This window comes from Peromyscus eremicus, chromosome 4 (genome assembly GCF_949786415.1).
Source record: "Peromyscus eremicus chromosome 4, PerEre_H2_v1, whole genome shotgun sequence".
Taxonomy (NCBI): domain Eukaryota; kingdom Metazoa; phylum Chordata; class Mammalia; order Rodentia; family Cricetidae; genus Peromyscus; species Peromyscus eremicus.
The window spans coordinates 13,674,363-13,697,362 of NC_081419.1; the positions used below are offsets into that span (position 1 = coordinate 13,674,363).

Consider the following 23,000-nt stretch of genomic DNA (forward strand, 5'->3'; position numbering starts at 1 on the left):
AGGGATGCTGTGACCACACCTGGTGGTCTGCACAGTGCTCAATTCACATAGATCCCGGCCCAAGTCCTCTTCCTTGTTGTTTCCTGTGATTATATTTTTGTTTTCCATTCCCCAGGTCAAATGCCAGAGAGGCCTTCCTGATCCCTTTTTCTAAGATATCTGCCTGGGTCTCTCAAAGGCACCTCATGCTCTCGATTTCTCCTGTAGCCCTTACTCCCCATAAAAAATTAGCTTCTTTACTCATTGCACCCCCACTTTCCTCTGTTAGAACACAGGTGGCCTTGTTTGGCTAGCTGCCAGTGCTTGTGAGACCACCCCACAGGCAAGACTAAGTCAAGATGTGTTTTGAATAAATGTATGCACACATGGTCTGCTAACAGTTGGGTTCGGGGGTGAGACAAAGGGCCCACCTCATAAATCCAACTCATTTCCCACACGTGACCTCCAGTTTTACGCAGATAAGAACCAGTTTGGCTTCTGCTAGCCTGAGTCACCCCTCTGGAAGCTGGGCCTGGCTTGGCATCAATCATCAGCGACCCACCTCCTGAGGCTGACTGGCCCAGTGTGGGTGTATGGGAGGGGCCAGCTCCCCCTCTTATTCTGCTTAGGTAGCTGGGAAGGAGGGGTGGTTCCATCCTGGGAGGGTCTGTGACATAGGTGCTGCCTGGGTGCTCCTTATAGGCAGCACCTCTTTCTGGAGTGAGACGCTGGAAGACAGTGGAAGACCTTGGGTCCTATTAAGCTCTCATGGCTTCAGGTAAGCTCTTTGCAGTTGTATTTGTCTGTTTGAAAAATAAGGGAGGAACTGCCTACCACTAGTGTTGACCCAATGCTGGATGCCACGTGTGTGTGGAGCCCTAGTTTATCTGGAAGACCTGGCTGATGGAAGGCCACAGCATCCCAGGAAACTGCCTAGGTATGCTGAGGCAGAGGGGGTGTGTCCGTTATGAGAAAAGTCACTAGAGGTGTTGACCACTCTCCACGGTTTATAGAAACAGGAAATGGATGACATGTCTTCTTAAGATGGAGGAAAGAAGTGTGTGCTTAATGAGAACTATTGATAGAAAGCAGCCTTTGTCCACAAGGCTGAAGAGTGATGTGGAAGGGTGGAGACTGCAGAGAACTAAAAGATTGACGCTAGACAACTCCAAGAGATGTTTGTCATAGGGAATATAGGCTCAGCCATGCACTAGTGGTGAATATTTCTTAAGGAAAAGCCAGAGATTATCTGTGGTGCTCCTGGTAAATGTAACAACAAAAACAAAATATAGATTGCCATCTCTACTCAGAACATATTTGGTGGGAATAAATCTTAGGATTGTTGGTCTGAAGATTCAGTTTTTAATTTGAGTTTAGCTCTTGCTGACACCCCATTTATCAGGGGAGGGGGTGTCTCTCTACTCTTGATGTTAAGAAAAAGCTGGCAAGCCCTTGGAGGTACACGGACACTTTCATAGTGCTTGCTACAGGCCAAGAACTTTGCAAAGCTCTCAAGTGGCTTATGCATTTAATACTCACAATGCCCTTTGAGGAAGGACCTTAGCATCCACATTTTCAGAAGAGGAAATAGATGGAGGAAGATTAAGTAATTTGCCCAAGGCCATACAGCCAGTATGGAGGGGAGAAGCTAGTGTTGACTGTAGAGGAGTGTGTCTCTAAACCACTGCACTGTGCTGTAGGGACAGTGGCTGGGTGAGATCACAGAAGGGAAGTGCTTTGTGGAAAAAAGCACAGCCTCTCCTTTGCCCCAGTGGATGCCTTTTTTCTTGTGGAAAGTATGACAATGTTGGACTTCACTCTTACATAGTTTTCAAATGTTGTGAAGCAGAACGCTGGAGTCATTTTCAGAACCAAACAGAATCTTATTTTTAAAATAGTTTATTCCAAAATATTTAGAACTGGTAAACACATACGTGCTCCATGCTGGTGAGCATGAATTGGGTTGAATTCAGGAATCAGTGGAAGCAAGCCCAAAACGGACACCAGAGTCCCTGAGAGAAGGAATTAGAAACGCCATCAAAAGCCAAGGAGATGGGAGGTTCCAACTGTGACTGAGCAGAGAGCATGGCTCTAAGAACTGGGAAGTTAAATGTGTGGTTTCATGGGGGAATGGGAGAGTGAGGACAGGAACAAGGATGTGCCATGGGCCTCTCTGGGCCTTTCCTTCCTTTCTGTCGATGGAGTCTCACTACTTACCTCACAAATGACGTTCTTTTTGTTTGTTTGTTTATTTTTTTCATTGTACATACCAACCACAGATCCCCCTCTCTTCCCTCCTCCTGCCCCCCAGCCCAGATGATCTTCTAAAGAAAAAAGAGATAAAGAGGAGGAGGAAACAATGGTGATGATGGAAAGGATCAGTCTTGTTTAACACCTACATTTGAAAATAATTTTAAAATGCTAAATGTCAACATCGTCTTAAGATGAATGACTTAACTTGAAATGAGTCAGTGGTGGATGTGATTGTTCTTTTATTTACTCTGGTCTCTTCCTGGGTGAGAAACTCATTTTTGGATTTTGTGTACTTTTGAGTTATCTATTAGTCTGTCTTGTTCATCATCTATGAATTTGTCTGTCTAGCTGTCATCTAAACTACCTATCATCTATCTAAATGGATCACGGCTCTGCCAATAAGAAAAGCTAAATTGGCTAGGGACAGTCATTAAGTCAATTGTGTTTGCAGTTTGTGGCACCACCCACCAAAGATACAAGTTCATCTTAAGGGCTTGGAATGTAGAGTGAGCAAAGGACTGAGGAGTTCCCTGACATACAGAATATTCAGTAATAAAGCTAAAACAGTCTCTGGCAAACCAAGGCAATGTGTCATCCTAGTCCACAGACAGGTAAAAATGGCTTTCGTTACAGCCTATACAAAGGTTTGGAATCACTTTTTCCTCATGTCCCAATTGTTTTCCCATATCTTCAAGCAATTATGGACTAACTAGTTACTCCCTAGGGTATGAGTTAGAGCCAAAAATAACATCTTAAGAATAAGTAGAGTTCTTGCTTGTGTTAACCTTGCAGTGAATCGAAAAAGGGAAACATCTGTGGCCTCCTTAGCAAGACCATAGTATGGGAAAGGTTGAAAAGACCGAGTTCAGATCTTGCCTCAGACTGTGTCTAGAGCAGATGCAGTCTTTCTGAACCTTGAGTTTTGCTCTACAAGGTATCTGGGCACATTCCCATCATGAAAGTGGTGCTATGGTGTCTACCTGGCATGGATTGGCATGAAGAGTGTAGTACAAGGTAGGGATCACTCAGTGGCAGAGTATATTTGTGACAGTTTGAATGAGAGATGCTCCCTATAATAGGCTTGGGCATTTGAACATCGGATCTCTGGCCGGTGGTGCTGTTTGGGGAAGTTTAGGATGTGCAGCCTTGCTGGAGGAAGAACATTGCTGTGGGCAGGCGAGTTTAAAGCCTCACTCTGCTTCCAGTTCATTTCTGCTTTGTGTCTGGGGTTGAAGATGTGAGTCTTAACTGCCTGCTCCAGCCTCCATGCTTCCCTTACATAATGGACTGCTATCCCCTCTGGAACCATAGCTCAAATAAACACTTTTTTTTTTCCATAAGTTGCTTTGGGTTATGGTGCTTTACCACTGCGACATAAAAGTAGCAAATGCAGTAACAGGGAATGGGGCCTAGCAGATGACAGCACAGTTGTGCCCTCTCTCCCAATTCCTGTCCATATCCATCATCTCTTGCCCTGTGAAGTTAATCTTCAAAGAAAAGAAGAGTAAACATGTACCTCTGAAAACTTGATAATTATACAAATGACAACTTTTAGAGCCAATCCATATTACATCCACACACCCTGAAAGTAAAAGCTATCTGGGAAGACTTGACCTCAAAAGGGATTCAGGGGAGGCTTCCTATTTGGATCTGGGAAGAGAGTAAGCCTTTTGAAAAGCACTTCTCTACCATGATTGGTTTATGCCCCATCTCCTGAATGACCTTTACTAGCCAGAGAGAAAAATGTGATCACCCTGACTTAGAAAGCTAGTGTGCTGAAGCTTGGGTAGAGATGGCCAGAACAGCTGTCTCCAAGCCTGACCTGCTGCCCAAGGGAGCTTCTAACAAACTTTAGAGTATTATTAAGATGCGCTTGGATATCTGACAGGGGTAGGTAGGAGCGGATAGACAGAGAAAACATCAGTCTATATCGTGAGGTGTTGTGTTTGTTTATCTGTTTGTTCCTACTTCTTCTCAATAATAGTATATTTATACATAACTTGGAAAGAACAACTTTGGGCCATTATTTTAGTAAAAAGTAGCAAAGTTAGGATAATACTGCCACTACTGTGTGGTATATATGCTAATGCTCAGCCATTCAAGTGTTGACTAGAGGCTATGAGAGGATGCTGTTTCAACTCAGGGTGGACACTTGTTCACCCAAAGCCAAATGTATGTGTCTCCCAAATAGTGCCTGAGTGAGACAAGAGCAGCTCCAACAGGCAGAGCTAATGCTCACATCGGGATTCATTAAAGCTTTGGTAATGTGGATTTATCAGTCAGGATGCAGGTGGTGTGAGACCAGTGTGTGAACCATTTGGGGCTTAGAGAAGGAGTTTGGTATTGGAACAAATGGAGATGGTTTCTCCCTGGAAAGAAGGAAAGGCAGCCCAAATGCTCTGGCCTCTGTGGTGCACATGAGCTGGGAACACCCCGGTGCCAGCTTCCCATTCACTGACAGTGTTGGTGGCTTTAAATCGTCCTTGGTGGGAGGATTTAAGCCACGGCAATTGGGAAATGCTATAATTAAAATTTCTAAGGAGAGACAGAGTGGTTCAACACAGCGTCCTTCTGCCTTAGTCTCCCCACTTCAAGTGTAATCTATCTTCTGACCCCTAGACTATCTGAATAAAACAAGCCTGACAATGCTCTCCAATGTGATTTTCTTTAAGATAGATCCACGATCCTTGGGGTAGCATTACAGCCTTTCTTGTTCTGGGCCCCATCCAGCTTTTCCATTACTTCTTCTGACTCTACCCCTAAATATGGTGAGTGTGAGTGCTTATATTGTCAATTTGGTAAGATACAGAATCACTTGGAAGACAAACCTCTGGGTATGTCTGTATGAGAGTTTGTAGATTGAATTAGTTGAGGCAAGAAGATTTATCATCTGTGTAAGTTAGGTTTCTATTGCAGGGAAGAGACACCATGGCAACTCTTATAAAGAAAACATTTAATTGAGGCTGCTCACTTACAGTTTCAGAGGTTCAGTCCATTATCATCATGACGGGGAGCATGGCGGCATGCAGATGTGGTGCTGGAGCTGAGAGTGCTACATCTTGCAGGCAACAGGAAGTTGACTGACAGTCACACTGAGGGAAGCTTGAGCAAAAAAGACCTCAAAGCCCACCCCCAAAATGGCACACTTCCTCCAACAAGGCCACACCCCCTAATAGTACCACTCCCTTTGGGGACCATTTTCTTTCAAACCACAACACCATCTGTGGCCATCACCAGCCTATGCTGGACCCAGGACTGAATACAAGGAAAACAATGAGCTGAATACTAGCAGTCACTGTCCCCTGCTTCCTAACTACGGATGGATGTGACTACTGCCTCCCATGCCTTCTACCATGCCTTCTCCACCATGACGTACATTCAGACTGTGAGTCAAAACAAGCCCCTCCCCACTAAAGTTGCTTTACTCAGGTGTTTAATCACAGCAAGGAGAAAAGAAGGAAAAGGCACATGATATGTATTTTTACAAGATCTTTTTGAATCTATGACAGAATGGCCAAGATTATAAGGAACCACTAGGGTCTGGGGAGGTAGAAGCTAGCTTTGAGTCTCTTTTCCCATGGGGCATCTACAAGCTTCAAAGTCTGCAGATTCCCTGGGAGTATAGCTCAGTAGTGTAGCATGCCTTTAGCATGTGAGAGGCCCTGGGTTAAATCTCTGGGGAACCTATCCCTAAGCTGAGGTTTTGAGGATTCATGAGCCTTGGTTTGGAAGAGCTCAGAACAAACTGATTAAAATTTATACATTGTGTTCTGCTTAGGAAAAGGGGTCCTGATAAACTCCGTGCAGTATGGGTTAGACTCCTGGAGAGTTAGAAGTGAGCCAAAAATGGAAAGGCCCTCTCAAGTACCCAAGCCCACTCATAAATGAGCTCAGGTCTTATTTAGATAAATGTTACCTGGAACTTCAGTGCTCTGGCCCAATTCCCCAGCAGGAACAAAATGACTCATCTCTGGATGATGATAACAGCATACACAGCCTTAAAAAAAAAACTCTAAACTTTAAAAATATACAGTATCACTGCATAAGTATAAAGAAACCAGACATGCTATCAGCTTTGTGTTCATATAATAAAATACTTCCTATAATTAACTTATTGAGAGAAGGGATTTAGTTGGTTCACAGTTTTGGAGCCTCTAGTCCAAGAGTGGGTGGACTCATTGCTTTGGTTTTTTGTGGGTGTACCAGATATCAATACTGAAGAGTACTCACCTCCTCAGCCAGGAACTAAAAAACAAGAAAACAGCAGAGAAATTCCCCTCAAGAGTATGCCTCCAGTGACCTAAGCATCTCTTGCCTGTACGGGGTCTACCATATCTCATCAGCACCATTCTGGGGGCACTTAAACAAACCATTATAAATATGCAAGGTGGTTTGTGCATTAAAGAAAAGCAGGCACTAGGAGGAGACCTAGGAGGGATTCAAATAATGGAGTTATCAGGAGCAGCCTTTAAAAGGCCCACGCAGGGATGAGAAGATGGCTCAGTTGGTAAAAATGCTTGCTGCACGGCATGAGGAACTGAGTTCAGATCCCCACTATCCATGTTAAAACTGGGCATCACCTTGTGAGCTTGTAATAGCAGCACTGGGTAGGTGAAGGCAGGAAGGTCTCTGGAGCTCATTTGTATACCTGAATCTGTTCAGTGAGAGACCATGCCTCAAAAAAACTAAAGTGAAGAGTGATAGAGGAGGACACCCAACATCAACCTCTGCCCTACACACACACACACACACACACACTCAAATACACAGACCCAGGTATAATGTTTCCAAATATTTGGAAGACAAGATTAAAATTTTTGATAGAGAACTACAAACTCTACAAAAAGAAAAAGGGAATCAGGTGGAAGTTCTAAAACTCAAAGATACCATCAATTGAAATTGGGAAATTGCCAAGAGTTATCAGAGACTTCCCATGTGGTCAGTGCTGTTTAAAACATTACAGGATTCAACATAAGACAAGTGGAGAGGTGGTCTGTCCTTACAACCTGATGCAAAGGCTTCTTAAGGCCCCTGGCCCATGTGTGAGAACACTTTTGTTTATATCCACTGTGTCCTTAAAGTGGCCTGTTACTGCCTATTGCCACTCTCCACATGTCAGTAGCTTGGATTTTCGATCTCCCTGCCTCAATAGAGTCCTTTGAAGCTCTTGTCACCCGTGTCTAGAAGCACAAGGCTCAGCACATTGAAGGCTAGAGTCTGAGGTCAGAGGAAAGTCACTAGGTTCTGTTTGTGTTGCCATCCTTAAGCTTGTTCAGGAAGTAGAGTTTGGGCTGAGCCCCCAAACTGAGAACCAGGCTAGGCAGAGACAGACGGTGAGCAGAACTGCCGTGAACACCGAAGAAAAAATTGAGTGGGATTGAGGCCAGGAGGTGAGGAAAGAAAAGGGACCTTTTCCTTCCTCTTCTTCCCCATATAGTGGGGAGATGCGCTTAGGATCACCACGGGAAATCCGGGAACTTCAGTACGGAAGGAACGGAGCGTGGCTCAGGAACAGGGAGCAGAGGGCCTGCACATGCCTGCACATGCTTGTACATGTGGGACAGAGTTGTACGGATGGTAGGTGCTGTGACTCATCTCTCCCATTTTACCTGAGGTAGAGAAATGTGTGCAATCACTGTTGTTTGAGTAATCCCCACAAGCCAGGGCCAGGGTAAAGTACATCATGTGAGAGTCTTATTTAATTCTCATAGCGATCCATGATGCGGCTTCCGTTATTAAAATCAGTTAATGGATAATGAAACTGAGATCTAGAGAGTCTGCGCACTTTGTCCGAGGTAGCACAGCTTAGAAGGATGTGAGAGGATTGAGACTCGGGGTCTACCCACAGACTCCTTCCCTGCACACTTGCAAAGGATGTGCTGCAGGCCTTTGGTGGACGTGGAGTGGTCCAGGGAAGAAGGCACAGATCCCGGAAGTCTGGGAGTCTAATGTTTCAGACTTCTAGAAATAATCTATTTCTGTTCGAATTTGGGCCAAGGTCAGAGAAACATTTACCCAGCAGCTGTGATGTGGGTGGGATTTTGCTTGGACTACTGTCTGAGGGCAAAGACTAATAAGGGGCTTCTCCATTCACCTTGGCAAATCACTTCTCTTCCTCAATTTTCAAGGATGTTTGAGATAATACTGATTTGACATTTTAACAAAGCTTCACCAGTTTGCTAAAAACTGGCTCTTTTGGACATTTTTTTCATTAAGAAGTCCCCAGTTTTTCATTGGTTGCTATATTAGTAGCTGCCAAAAGCTTGGGTTTTCAAAAAAAAAGATCTATAAAAGCCTCAAAATGAAATGAAAAAAGAACATATTATAGAAAATTGCATAGCAAGAAACTGACAAAACATTTATAGCTTCATGACATTCTTGTATACTATACATAGAAATCACAGCATTTGGAAATATGGTCATATTTACAGGACAGTGGTGTTCAAATGTTTGTGCCTCACTTCAAGCACACAGCATTTGGGGAACTGTTATTTTTTTGTTAAATTGTCTTGTGTCTCTTGTGTTATTTTTGTTTTCCTACGCATGCATAGTCAATAAAAAGTTGAATACATTTAAGGCACAAGCTCAATATCTTGATCTATATTACAAAATTGTCACCACGATCTGGCTAATTAACGTATTTACCTCCTGTCCTGGTTACCATTTTCTTTCTCCTTTCTCCTCCCTTTTTCTTCCCTCCCTCTCTCCTGTCCCTCTTATTTTCCTTCTCTTTTACTTTCCTTTTAAAGGGAAGAGGGAGTGAGGCTACTTAGCAGCCACTCTCGGCGAGTTTCCACGTGTAGAAAGTTCCACTGTTATTATCTTGTGATCCCCAGATATCCAGAACTCACAGAGGCGCCTGACCTTCCGCCGATGCTGCTGTGTTTATTAGCACAGGGGCAGCCTCTCTCCCTCAGGAACTTGAGGGGGTCTACCAGGAGGAAAAGGAGCTGCCACTGTGTACAGAGGTGGGGTGAGGAGCTTGGGAACGAGGAAACAGTTCCAGGTGTAGTGGTCTACGTGTCACTACAGCAGTCACTCCTTCCTGAAATTGTTTGCCCAAGGCCAGGCAGACTATCCTCTCTGGAGAGGCCGATGACTGTCGAACAAAGCCATCTCTACTCTTAGGAATCCTGCTTTGTAACTGAGGCCCTCAAGGCCCTCAATCAGCAGATTTCTTTTTCTTTTTTCTTTTTCTTTTTTTTTTTTTTTTTTTTTTTGGTTTTTCGAGACAGGGTTTCTCTGTGTAGTTTTGGTGCCTGTCCTGGATCTTGCTCTGTAGACCAGGCTAGCCTCGAACTCACAGAGATCCGCCTGCCTCTGCCTCCCAAGTGCTGGGATTAAAGGCATGCACCACCACCGCCTGGCACTATCAGCATATTTTACCCCTTATGCATTCCCTGCCATCCATCTCCTGCCTCTGGCAACCATCAACCTACTGCCTGCTTCTGAGTTTTAATGTAAATTTTATTAATATTCAAGACGTAGCATTTGTACAAATAAATAATGAAAGAGTCTGGGGCAGCTTCAGAAGTACCATAAAACAAGCATGAGGGGTGTATGTTAGTTGGGTATCAGCTACTTCCCCTTTTCTGCAGGTGTGATGACAATGTTATGCACCTGGTGACTAATAAACCTTCAAGGCTTAATTAATTCAGCAATTTCTGGAAGTTGTAAATAATTAGACAAGTTCATACCCATCCCCCTCCTTCAGCCAGCTTCACAGAAGATTTTCAAAATGAACAAAGAAATGAGCAAACAGAACATCCCCTTGGCCCTCATGGGTAGATAGCATCTCTCTACAAGAACTCAAGAAGGATGTGTACTTGCCGTTTTGACTCTCAAAACTATCATCCAGGGTTATAGTAGTAGAAATGTTCCATTTGTTGGAAAAGAAGAGCTCTTCAAAGACTTGACATATGTTCTGTAGCCTCTCCGTGAAAGGATTTAGCTCTCCCTTTGGACACACTCTGCTTTCTTAGGTTGAAAATAAGGTCAAATGCTACCAAGCAGTGATAGTACACACCTTTAATCCCAGCACTCTGGAGACAGAGGCAGGTGGATCTCTGAGTTCGAGGCCACCCTGGTCTAGGATAGCCAGGGCTACCCAGAGAAATCCTGTCTCAAAAATCTAAAAAGAAAAGAAAAGAAAAGAAAAGAAAAGAAAAGAAAAGAAAAGAAAAGAAGGTCAAATGCATCAAGATCCATGGGTGAGGTAGGATGACCTGGTCTCGAGAACTGGGTTTTTGGTATCTTGTCATTAACAAGCTCTACGACCCTTCCCTCTACTAATCTTTCTGAGTCTCTTTGTGGGAGGCTGAGATAAGGCGAACACTGTGCTCCAGTCCAGTTCTGAAAATGCTGTGGCTACATTCCTGCGATAGCAGTCTCCCTCAGGGAACACACAGGGACTCTCTTCACCTTTCATAACGTAAAATAGGAAGGTCCTCACCTTTCCCCAGCTGTCTAGAAAAGTTAATGTTTATCAATGTCTACTTGGGACCAAGACTTAACTTCCTTCTTTCTTTCTACCTTCAAGGAAGATGCAATCCTCCTCATTCTGAGAATGAAGAGGCAGAGACATAAATAAGTGAAGTGACTTTTTCAGGGTCACATGGACAGCAGTGACAAGTGGCAGAGAAGGAGTCTGGACCTGTTGCTGTCCATATGCTTCATCTACTTTTCCAAGACCACGACTTGGGAATGAAATCACCTCTAAAAGGCTCCAAGTTTCCAGATGTGGGATTGGGGAAGATGGCTGATTCTAAAGCACCCCTCAGGAGAGACTCATTTCTCTAGAGCAGGGGTCAGCAAACTTCTGTGCTACACATGACCTGTCCCATGTTCTGTAAATACAGTTAGAGCAGAGTTGTGTTTTCTGGCTTACAAATTGCTTGTAGGTGCCTCTGCACCATGGCAGCTGAGCTGAGTATTGTGTTGAGCCTGGATGGTCCACAAAACACCAAATATTTACCATCTGGTTCCGGACATAATGTTTATCCAGAGTCTGGCCAACTGTCCCTTCTCCAAAGAACACAGTAACAATGACGTGAGGCTGTCCTTTGTCCACCAGGCCCTATCACTTGCCTTCTGATGAAAAGGTGACATTTCTGCTCTTATCTGTTTTGTGGGAGGGAAAAATCAGCCAGCAGGCTCAGAATACCTGTCATGCAAATGAGAGAATCTGGTTTTCATCTCGTTCTCCTTCCCAGGAACATCATGTAGGGGAAATAGAGAGCTCAATTTTGGGGAAATTGCAAGGGTAAAAGGGGGAGGAGATCAGTTACAACACACTATTGCGACACCCAGCAGGGTTGAAAGTGACAACAGCAAGGGTTTCTCTTTTTGGAAATATGAGGGTTTTTCCGCTTCTGACAGTGGGACGGAACGACAGCAGCGCGGGCCGGTGAATGACTACTTTCTTTATAAGCACCCACCCTGAGCCTGAAATGGCAGTCTCTAGTCTTCGCTGCCTTGCTGCGGCCTCAGGATGGAAATCTGCAGGAGACGGTACAGTCACCTAATCTCTCTCCTTCTCTTCCTTCTGTTCCATTCAGAGGCAGCCTGCCGCCCTTCTGGGAGAAGACCCTGCAAGATGCAAGCCTTCAGGTAAGTCTTCCGAAGACACGGGGTTGCCTAGAGACATATGCCATCTGTCCAGGACACTGGATCTGAGGGATCGGATGGAAAAGGATATATATCCTTGATTCAAGAATAGCTTGCTACACGAACAGTCTTTAAGGTTTATGTTTTGACAACAGGGCAGTCAACTGTGCTTACTCTCCCAGACACTGAGGTGTTCAGTGACAGAACAAAAGGCCCCCAGGAATGATGCTAGCTTTGGGATCTAGCAAAGAGGAATGCTGCAGCAGGACACAAGGCTCAGAAATTCTCTCTCTTCGGAGTTCCCAGTTTCCTTATCTGTGATATGATACTGGTTTAATAATAATCCCTTGTGTGCCTTGCAGGGTTGTGAAAATTAAATACATGAGTGATGCTGTAACCATGTTCGGAGACATGTGCTCTGAGAACTGTACAGTGTCCGAAAAAGTGACTTGAGTTTTAAAATTGGATCAAGAGCCTTGGGAGATATCATCAACCTTATAGTAAAAATGGCAGGCTTTTATTTTAATTTAAAAAAAAATAAAGAGATTGTTGGTGCATACAATCTGTCCTTGATCCTTCCTGAGAATGAAATCTGTGTTGAGTCACTTCCCCTTTGCCCTGTCTGCTCTGGAACCACAGCTGGAGGCTGAGTCTGGCTGGGAGTATGTGCATCCATCCCAAGGCAAGTCTGTCCCACAAATCCAGGAACGGTCTGCTTTGTGAGGTTTCCCCCTCCATCCTCTTAGCAGCCCCTCAGAGGGCCCCAGAACCCTTTTAGCAAGGCTACTGAAGCTCACTGTAGGAGCAAAGGCTCAAATATCCTCCCCATGCAGGGGACTTGGTTTGTCATCCGCCCTCAGCTCCTGGGCTGCTCCAAGCTCCCCAAGGAGTCCTGTCAGCTCCCCTGACAGGTAAAGAAATAATGTACAGAGTCAAGGTCATATCACCAGGGCACTCATATCACACATCTCACAGCTGCCTGTCTCACAGCTGGGGAGCCCTTCACCAAGAAGACAAGGAGTGACCAACAGGCCACTGGGTGAACTAGAGAGGAAGCTAACTTGTTCCCCGGAACAGCTGTCCCTGCTAGAGTCAGAGCAGGTTATTGGCAAGACAAGTAAAAGTTCTAGTTACAGACTTCCAGGCCTGAGACTCAGAGTAGCTTGGCTGCAATGTAGTCTAACCCCTGAACTCGTAATACTAGGATGTAGCCACCAGTTTCAAGTGCCCATCTAAATTTACACATAAATGCATGAAAATACAAGAAAGTCATGTAGCTGGCAGCTCCCCTATTGAGTAGGGTGAATATAGGATGTGTTTGCATTGCCTAAGATCCTATCACCTGGTGATACTCTATAGAAAATTCTGCTGAAGCAGCGGATGTCTGTGCTGGGATTCTGGGGTGAGGAGCAAGAAGAGGTTTTCTGTTCACCAGCTGTGAGAGATGGACCCATCTCTTACGTGGTATTGGCTTGAATCTTCTCATCTGTACTATGAACTCGCTAAGGACCATACTTCCAGCAGATCGAGATGTAAATTAGATGACACAGTGCTGTACTGCCTTTTACAGCTAGGCCGTTTTGCTTTTCAGAATCTGGGATATTAACCAGAAGACCTTCTATCTGAGGAACAACCAACTCATTGCCGGCTACTTACAAGGACCAAATACCAGATTGGAAGGTGAGTGGATAACAGGGAAGCTAATGTAATGTGGGCGTGGAGTGACTCTGCCCTGCTCCTCAGGCTGTGGGTGGGACATCCTCATTTCTGTTGAGTTTGAAATGAGAGACATGACCACCAGAGGGTATACATGGGAGTGGCCTCAAGAGTGAAAAAATGTAGAGCCTGAGTCCCAATGCCCTGGGGACACAGCTGGGGGAACAGAGGCCAGGAGTCACAGCTGCACTTCCTTAGTCCTGTGCTGGTAGACCATCCATGTTCCTGTTATTCAAACCCTAGCCTCGCCCTAGGTTAACACACCGTGTACATGGCTGAAGAATATGCTTTATTTTGGATACCACCTTCGGCACGCACCCATCAATACTTGGGACAAAACTAGTTGAACTTGGAGGAGCATCACTCACAGATTCTTCCGTTTTAATTTTAGAAAAATGAGAGCAGTGAGCTGACAGAATTTGATTTCCCTTTAGCACTGGAGTTTAAAGTTCCCGTATCTCTGTTTGAGATATAGAGAGGCATTACCCTTATCTCCTCAGTATTCCCCAAGCCCGTTCTCTGCTTTCCTATCTTACTCAGCAGTTCTAAGACTGGTTTTTCCTGTCTTTCTAGTAACCTAGTAATTCTTCCAGGAACATGCTCAAGTAGAGAGAGGCTGGGTTTTCTACTGCTACCCAGTAGCAGGTGGGAAAGGTGGACTGCAAGTCCACAGGCTTCCTGGAGCCTACTCACCGGCCTTGTGAGCTATGTGTCCATGTCTATTAACAGCATGTCTGTTGATCAGGAGGACAGGTTTCCTGAAGAAAGTAAAGGAAGGTTGGGACAGTATGGACAGAATCTAGGAGGCTGGTCCTTAGGGATAACTAGGTAGTGTTTGGTTGGATCTCTTGTATGGATGCAGACTAGAAAGATAGAGCCTTCCTGACCTTCTGACCTTAAAATTGTAGTTAAGAGGAGACAGGAAATACCCACAGGCTCTTCCTCACCCCTGCCTCCTCTTCTCTCTTTCTAACTCCACCCTCTGCTCTTCTCCAGAAAAGATAGACATGGTGACTACTGACCTTCACAATGTATTCTTGGGGATCCACGGGGGGAAGATATGCCTGTCTTGTGTCAAGTCTGGAGATGAAATCAAGCTCCAGCTAGAGGTAAGAATCTGGGTTAGCTGTCAAACCATTATAAAACTCAATGGCTTATGACGACCACAGGCGGTGCTCATGACCCTGTGTGTGTGCACAGATGAGGGAGGTGCTTGGTTCCTCAGAGAGTAATGGGGGTCATTCCTGAAGTAATTTCCACAATGTTCTCGGTTGCTATTGGGTGTCCAAGGTGCTTTCTCATCCCCTAAACCATCCTTTCTGTTACTTAGCATTCAGTAGATACCCTGAGCTTCCTTGTAGTGTGGAAGCCAACCTGAATGAGAGAGGATTCCAGAAAGATGGGCTTCAATATGAAAGTGCTACTTAAACTTGGACTTACACGAGTCTATTGGCAAAAGCCTGTGACATGGTTGATATGGACTCATTGTAGAAAGGCATCACACAAGGATATAAACTCTAGGAGGAGACATTTTTCATGGAGGACCACCTCTATGATACTATCACAGCATCTGAACCACCCATGGGCTTTGTGCTGGGCCTCCTAACCCACTTGGACCTACCTTCTTCTAGCAAGATCCGCACTCAAGACCATGTGCCTCCAATCATTATCTATGCTACTAGCTGTTATCCACACAGAACTGTGTCACTTCTTGACCTACCCAATAGTAATGAGCTGTTCAAACATTATCTTGAGGGCTAGCTGGACAAACTTTTAACCTAACTGCAAGTAGCCACAACCTTGAGTTTGTCACTAACCCTTACCAGTGGACAAGACCACCTTATGGGAGTGGGTGGAGAGGAGTGACTACTCTAAATATAATAAGGATGGCCAGGGTATCTCATATAACACATTCTATGGGCTTTGAGACCCTCTACCCCTTCTTTACAGCCCTCTTGCGTTGAAAGAATCAGAGCCTAAGGGATCACTGCCTCTCTGGCCTTAGTCCCTGTTGATGGGGCCATGTATTTGCTAGACTTGCTTTACCATGGCCACAGTGGCGTGATTTTCAATACAAGAGATGACAAGACAACTTCTTCTATGTGTGCGATCTTAAGAAATCTGGAGCCTGTGTTCTTTTCCAGGTCTCTAAGGACCATTTGTCTGTCATCAGAGGGTGACAGCCTGATGAGAGGTATAGAGATAGACAACCAGGACTTTCTGGGCCCCCAGAAATCACAGGATTATTTCTTGACTTCCAGAACATTAACATCACCGATCTGAGCAAGACCAAGGAAGAAGACAAACGCTTCACTTTCATCCGCTCAGAGAAAGGTCCCACCACCAGCTTTGAGTCAGCCGCCTGTCCAGGCTGGTTCCTCTGCACAGCACTAGAGGCTGACCGGCCCGTCAGCCTCACCAACAGACCCGAAGAGTCCCTCACAGTCACAAAGTTCTACTTCCAGGAGGACCAATAGTACTGCCCAGAGCTATCCTTCCCCACTCCCAGGCCATCAATGACTCCACCAACTGCCTCCTCACTCTGGTCATCGTTAGAGTCTGAAGATCAACCTTTCCAGGGTGTACAGTAGAAGAAGGGAGAAAAACCCTGATGACAGATTTCTGCCTTCAGCCTGTTGGCTGACCCAATCCCCATGATGCTTCCAGAATGATCTTTCAAACTGGATCATGGCAGGCCCTTGCTCAAAACCCTTTCTCGTTGCCTCTGCCCTCTGAGTGAATTCTAGACCACTTGCTTGGCCTAGGTGCCTCCGCTCCGCACACTCTCCTTTTCTTCCATTGTCCTACATATCCACAGCCCAGACCAATCGAGTCACTTGACAACACTCCTCAAGTGGTTCCCTTACCTTGTTTTATAAACCTGTACTTGTCTGTGGAGAAGGTTTTCATTCATTTTGTTTTGGGTGCTTGGAATGAAACCCACCAGGGCCTCACGTATACTAAGCATGCATCCTACCACCGAACTATGCTTCCGTCTCACGGGGAAGGTTTTAAGGATTTAGAAATCAGAAAATAAGGATCTCATAATTATTTTATTAGGCCAGCCTTATTCCATGTGGGGGACAGTTCTTCTTGTGGAGGTGATGTCCTTTCTGAGAGGGGCAAGGGATTAGATGTTCTTACATTTGTGAAATGATGGTATGCGTGGCGAAATAGTATGCTTTCCTCTTTTCCTTCTTTGTATGATGCCCTAAAGTGAAAATTTAAAATTTAGTAGACTATATTATCCCCATAATCCTTTTTTAATTTTTTTTTCTGAAATGTCCAATAATCCGAATCCCTCTGTCCAATCCAAACACCATCTCCACTCCAATCTTTCCACAGCTGCCTGCAGAAGTATCTCTCAGGCCCTTCCTGCTGTGGTGAATGAATCCACCGGTTATTTCTTAACCATTTTAGCACTTCCAACCTTGAAATTGGTGTGGAAGTAGCTATGCCTGTTTCCTCTGCCAGACTGTGAGCTCCGAAGATCAGGGAGCATCGTGTGTGTGTGTGTGTGTGTGTGTGTGTGTGTGTGTGTGTGTGTGTTGGGTCCCTACAGAGCTGAGCACTGCTTTGGCTCTTGGCGGGCACTCAGTGAATATGTGTTATACGCACTGGGTGGAAAGTTTCTTACTCCTCTTTGTGACTTTAGCTGTATTTTACAATAAAACACTGAAAATGTCTACTTTGTTGGTTGTGACCATGTGCCCAGGCTTAAGGCATAGGGTGCTGGGAAAATGGGGAGGCCAGGGAATCTTTTTAATTCTATGGCTACAGAACAGTTGTCTCCTCTCTGAAAGCCTTCTTCCTCATTGATTCTCACTTCCTGGGTAACGGGGTACCAAACACCCTTGACAATAATAAGCTATAGACTGTTGTTGTCCACCATGAACCCCCGAGTGACCAAATGAAAACAACCCAAATGCCCATCATGGATGAATAAAGATGCAAGTATCAGATTGGCACCCAACTCCGTACTCCACAATGGCAAAGATGACGAGTGAACCACAGCCAGCTTCACCCGACATAATAGATGGATCTTAATAGACATTGGCTCAAAAGTCACTAAAGCTCAAATACTCCCAGGTCAAATAGCAGCTAACAAGTTAATGATCAACAAAGAGGGAACCAAACACTCTCCACTGAGTCTTGTGAACCTGTGGTCATGTTTTAATCTCCTGTTTACCATGCGTGCTCAGGGTGAGCTAGTTAAAACTCTCAGGAGTTCAGTTTTCCCATCTCTCTGTGCAAATAAAAGCCTTTGCAATACCCTTCTCTGATGAGTAGTAATACAGTTGCTATTACCAGTCCTGGAGGAGTCAGTGCTCAAGGACTCTACTTCAAAGCTTCCTTGCTTCAAGTATGACACACGGTTAGCAACAGCATCTCTTGGTGATAAAATGTAGGCTCCTGGGTTTCACACCAGACTTCCTAGCTTAGGAGCGCACCTTAACCAGACCCTCAAGTAAACCACACAGGCTAAAGTTTGAAAGGCACTGCTTTTGACTGGTGTGGTGGTGCAGGCCTTTAATATCAGCACTCAAGGGCAGAGGCAGGCAGATCTCTGAGTTCAAGGCCAGCCTGGTCTACAGAGCAAGTTCCAGGACAGTCAGAGCTACGCAGAGAAACAGTGTCTTGAAAAAAATAAAGGGGGGAAGGAAGGAAGGAAGAAGGGAGGGAGGGAAGGAAGGAAGGAAGGAAGAAAGAGAGAGGAGGGGGAGGGGAGGGGAAGAGAGGAGGGGAAGGGGAGAAGGGGAGAGGAGAGGAGAGGAGAGGAGAGGAGAGGAGAGGAGAGGAGAGGAGAGGAGAGGAGAGGAGAGGAGAGGAGAGGAGAAGCACTGCTTTCCCAAACTGCGGCCATGCCATATTTAAGCTCTAGCACACTTACCAACATGGTTAGTGTCATTATAAATTCAACCTTCTCCTTTCTCCCCAGCCCTCTAGCTTATGACCATACCAAAACCTCCCCCTCTTACTGCCTTAGTTAGACCTCAGGTGTTCCTTAAATTCTGAAGGGAAAGCTTTAGGCCAACACCATCTGCAGAAACGTCAGCCCAGCACATCCAAGGATTTCTGTCTCATACATATATATGTGAGTATCTCATGAATAGTAGCTATTTGAAATTAGCCACTCCACACATCAACAGGAATTCATGGATTAGGTCATCTAACAAATCTGCATAGACTGGGTTCAGACCAGCCAAGTTTTGAAGGAGCTCGTAAACCCTGGAAAAGTGGGGAGGCTGAGCAAGGAAAATATGACCACCAGGTGGCAGTAGCACTCATGAGCTTTAATGAGCTAGGCTCTTTCAGATTTCAAGGTGGTCCCTCACCACCAGGATCGGCCCAAACCTGATGGAGGTGAGATCCCACACAGAAGGGGAAGAGAGCAAAAGAACCCCCAGGGTAGATGGGAGTTAAAGAGGGGGTTCCATGCCTAGAGAACATCTCTCAGAGACCCAGCAGGGAATCTCTGATTCAGAGGGAAACAACATTTTGCATAGAGTTTAATCCTTGCCATAAAGATATTGGGTTTCGTGGGATCTGTATCTTGGTAGCAGATGGGCTTTTATTGGACAAACACCTGATTATCTGGCCTATATTTAAAACAACAGGATGTGCAAACCTTTGAGTTTGTATTGACTGGGGTTTACCGCTCTTGGCTTGCTCTGAAGAAACCAGCCATGGAGGTACCAGCACACAAAACCCATCTTTGGTTCACTTCTACGACACAAAGAATGGGACATGCTCAGGGACGCCAGGCTTGGGTGGCATATGCAAAGGAGGTCTCTTTTCACTTAGGAGACAGTAAAAAGTGAGGCTGGATGAGAGTCGGGGAGGGGGCAGAAAAGAACAGAGAGGGGAGGAGAGGAGAGGAGAGGAGTAAGTGCCTCTGAGGAAAATGGTCTTTTTTTTTTTCCACCTCTAGGCCTGACCAACTATAACATCATAGAACCACAGAAAACCTGGCTCAGAAATCGAAAACCAGGTCAGGTAGAGTGGTGCACCCTTGTAACCTCTGCATTCTGGCAGAGGATCATGAGTTCAAGGCCGGGCTTGTTAAATAGACAACAATCCCAAAGCAACTTTGAGGCTTTCTAGCTTTCACAGTCTAGTCAGTGTCCCTACTTACTGCGGTGGTGGCCTTGGTCAAGCAGCCCTGGCTCCTGGACCTCTATTTCCTCATTCAGAAGGAGGGGACTGGACTCCCTCTGTGCTATGAGGCTGATCTGAACAGTTTCTTATCAAAGGGTACAATTCCTGGCTTCTGGCTCTGCGTGGAAATTCTGATTCACATGGTCCAGGGGTAGCTTGAGGTGGAGCAAAAACATCAGTATGCCACAGCCGACACCCTCCAGGAGCCCTGAGGTCAGCTTCCTCCAGTTGTTCCTGCCTGGAGGTAACTGTTGACACAAAGCTGGAGATGCCCTCTCCTTGAAGGAAAGGACTCCTGACTAAATCAGCCATACATTTCCACTGTGCTGTCATGGAGACTGAACGTCAACGAGTCAACGGCAGAGTGCTTGACTGGTATGTGTGAGGTCATGGGTTCCACCCCCAGCACTGAGGGGGTAGGTAGGAATGGAACACTGCTGATTCTTCAAAAGCATGGGGTATACACCTGTAATATCACCCTTTGAGTGGCTGAGGCAGGAGGATTGTGAGTTGAAGCCCACATGGATTGAAAACTGAGATTGCATTCAAGAAAGTGAGATGTGATGGTTTCCTGTTTTCTCAATCAGAAGGTTGGCTAAGATGCTTGGCGTAGGGAGCACGGTTTAGAGTACACATTAGAGAAACCAGGACCGTCAATCATGCGGGCCTGTTTTCTTCAACAGAAGGAAATGATGGTGCGTGATTCCTGGAGTGCTGTGGTCAAACAACCTGGTGATCCTTTGCTCTTGTGTTAGGAGCCAATCCTCTCCTGACTCCACCCCAACATCCTGAGAATGGTTCAGGCTCTAACCCTGGGCTTTGCCACTCAGTAAATAGAACTCAATCCTATGAAAGAGGCTCCACCTACTTTGCATCCTCCACCAATAGACTCTATCCTTATGCTTATTACAGATTCCCCCCCCCCAGGCCCTGCCCTGAGCTCTGTTTATCAGCCAACAGAACTCATCCTTATCGTAGAAGTCACAGGTGCTTTGTTACCTTGCTAGGGAGTTTCAGTGTAGCTATGCCTAAAGCTTTGTTGTGAAAACTGTCACGTGGAAACCTTTTTCAAATACTTTACTGTGTTTAAATGTATAAGAAGAATAAACCATGAGGTCAGACCCTGGAGGTTTTGACCCAGGGCCTGCAAAAAGTTTCATTCTTCACCTGGTGTGGGTCATCGGCCCCCTTCCTCCTCCCCAGCCACGAGGCTTGCGGAGGTACCCGACAGCTTGTAGCTTCACTTTTTTTTTTTTTTTTTTTGGCATTTAATTAAACAATGTTAAATTGGTGTCGATTTTTGCAAATCTTGGGAAGACCAAATAATGTAGTTTTGTGTATAAAAGCTCTAAACCACAGAAGCAAATGTCAAAATGTTTCATTTCAAACCCAGTTATCTCAGAAAAGTATGGAAAGATAGTGAAATAGAATTGGGGTTCATAGCTTAACGAAGTTCATTAGAGGAATCATGGGCTTTGGGTCTCCAGCACAAGGGAGCAAGAAAAGAAGTTCAGCAAATTTCCACCAGAGGGCAGCCTTTCAAAAAAGAATCCTGGGTAGATGCCTCCAATAAGTTCTGGTCGAAGTCTGGTTTTTCAGGCTCCCCAAGGAAAATCTGCTTCCCCACCCCACTTCTAGGTTTATTTTTATTCACCAATCAAGCCAAGTCAATTTAAGGTACTGATAAAGTGCACAACCCCAACCCCTCACCACCCGTTCAAGATAGAGTCCTCAGGATTGCCTTATTCTGTGGTCTGTGTTCCTCCTAGGGACCGTTCCTCATGGTTATCTAGCTCTCAACCCCTAATGCTGCTGTTGCTGTCTTCTGAGAGGAAGACGGCATTTCTCCCCCTCCCGCTCAAAGGATCAAATGGACCTCGGGGCATCTTTGGCCTAACAGAGGACTGTGTGTTCCAGGAAAACAGGGTTTGAAAATTACAGTTCTAGCAGGGTGTGGCTTGCAGCTGTAATCCATCTCAGCATCCTAAAAAAAAAGAAGATTCGAAAGCCTCATCCGCATCAGTGGGTTATATTTATAGCCGGCTAGAAGGAAACGGCATACAGAAAACGGGAAGTGGTGCACACAGACCACCGAGTAGTTCTCTCCGGCATCTGTGTCGTTTGAACACAGGTTTGAACAATTGGACAGCCTCCTTCCCCTTTGATTGGTTGACACCCTTACAACAGTGAGTCCATTTGCAGTCAAGTTTGGCTGTGGTTTGGCCCGCATAGAGAAATCTTTAGACCAGATTTAGGAAATGCAGAAGCAGCTTTATGCTAAACAGTTCAATTTAACATGAAGTGGTGTCTCACTGCTGACTTGAACTAGTATATTAAGTATTTCACTGGGTTCCTCTTAGCCACTCATCTTTTATCGTGGTGATTATTTCAATCTTGTCATCATTTTTTAATTCGACTTTTTGTTTGTTTGTTTGTTTGTTTTTGTTTGTTTGAGACAAAGAGTGTGTCCCCACTACTGGACTCCATCTTGAGACCCTCTTGTCAGCATCCCAGTCTCTGGGATCGCACGTGTGTACTACCACCAATGTTCTTTTGTGGTTTTGTTGTTGTTTGCTGTTATTTTAAACTGAGTGTTTATTATTATTATTATTATTATTATTATTATTATTACTATCATTATTATTATTAAAGTTTTTCTGGGTGGTGCATGCATGGTGTCTGTGGGTGGCTGTGCTCACCTGTGTGCGTGTAGAGGCCAGAGACTGACTTTGAACATCTTTGTCTACTGCTCTTTTCTTTAATTTATGAGAAAGGGTCTCTCATTGAACCGGAAGCTTGACATGTCAACTAGCCTGGATGGCTTTCTAGCCTCGGGGATCAGCCTATCTCTGTCCTTCCAGCCTTGGGATTACTGGCAAGCACCACCAGCTTTTAAATGGTGTTGGAGTCTAAACTCAGGTCTTCATGCTAGCACAAACACACTTTACCCCCCACCCATCTCCTCGTCCCCCCAGGTAGATTTTTCCTTATTGATTTGTAAGACTTGTACACTCTAGATGTGCTAATTTGCATATAAATATTCTGTCCTGCCGGGTGGCGGTGGCGCTCACCTTTAATCCCAGCACTCGGGAGGCAGAGCCAGGCAGATCTCTGTGAGTTTGAGGCCAACCTGGTCTACAGAGCGAGATTCAGGACAGGCACCAAAACTACATGGAGAAACCCTGTCTCCAAACAAACAAACAAACAAATAAAATTCTGTCCTTTCTGTTAACCCCTCCCCCTTTGTCACTCAGACTGGCCTGAATTTGCTTTCCTTCTATGCCCTT

General features: G+C 45.2%; 1 protein-coding gene across 2 annotated transcripts; it reads left to right on the top strand.

Moving 5' to 3' along the window:
* The first annotated feature begins 626 nt into the window (after positions 1 to 626).
* Il1rn (interleukin 1 receptor antagonist) lies at positions 627 to 16,455 on the top strand. 2 transcript variants are annotated; one of them, XM_059259082.1, is made up of 5 exons: positions 627 to 757; positions 11,790 to 11,841; positions 13,430 to 13,518; positions 14,551 to 14,663; positions 15,816 to 16,455. In XM_059259082.1, the coding sequence occupies exons 1-5, from the start codon at positions 748 to 750 to the stop codon at positions 16,029 to 16,031; spliced, it is 480 nt and encodes a 159-aa protein (XP_059115065.1). In that variant the 5' UTR covers positions 627 to 747; the 3' UTR covers positions 16,032 to 16,455. The 2 variants fall into 2 exon arrangements, with proteins under 2 accessions (XP_059115065.1, XP_059115064.1); XM_059259081.1 differs by lacking the exon at positions 627 to 757 and having other exon boundaries at positions 11,723 to 11,841.
* The last annotated feature ends 6,545 nt before the right edge of the window (positions 16,456 to 23,000 follow it).

Bases quoted from the DNA above. Each gene is read 5' to 3' on its own strand.
- Il1rn (XM_059259081.1), top strand. From the start codon at position 11,723: ATGGAAATCTGCAGGAGACGGTACAGTCACCTAATCTCTCTCCTTCTC. The intron at 13,519-14,550 runs GTGAGTGGATAA...GCTCTTCTCCAG, and splicing joins ACCAAATACCAGATTGGAAG to AAAAGATAGACATGGTGACT. The intron at 14,664-15,815 runs GTAAGAATCTGG...CTTGACTTCCAG, and splicing joins AAATCAAGCTCCAGCTAGAG to AACATTAACATCACCGATCT.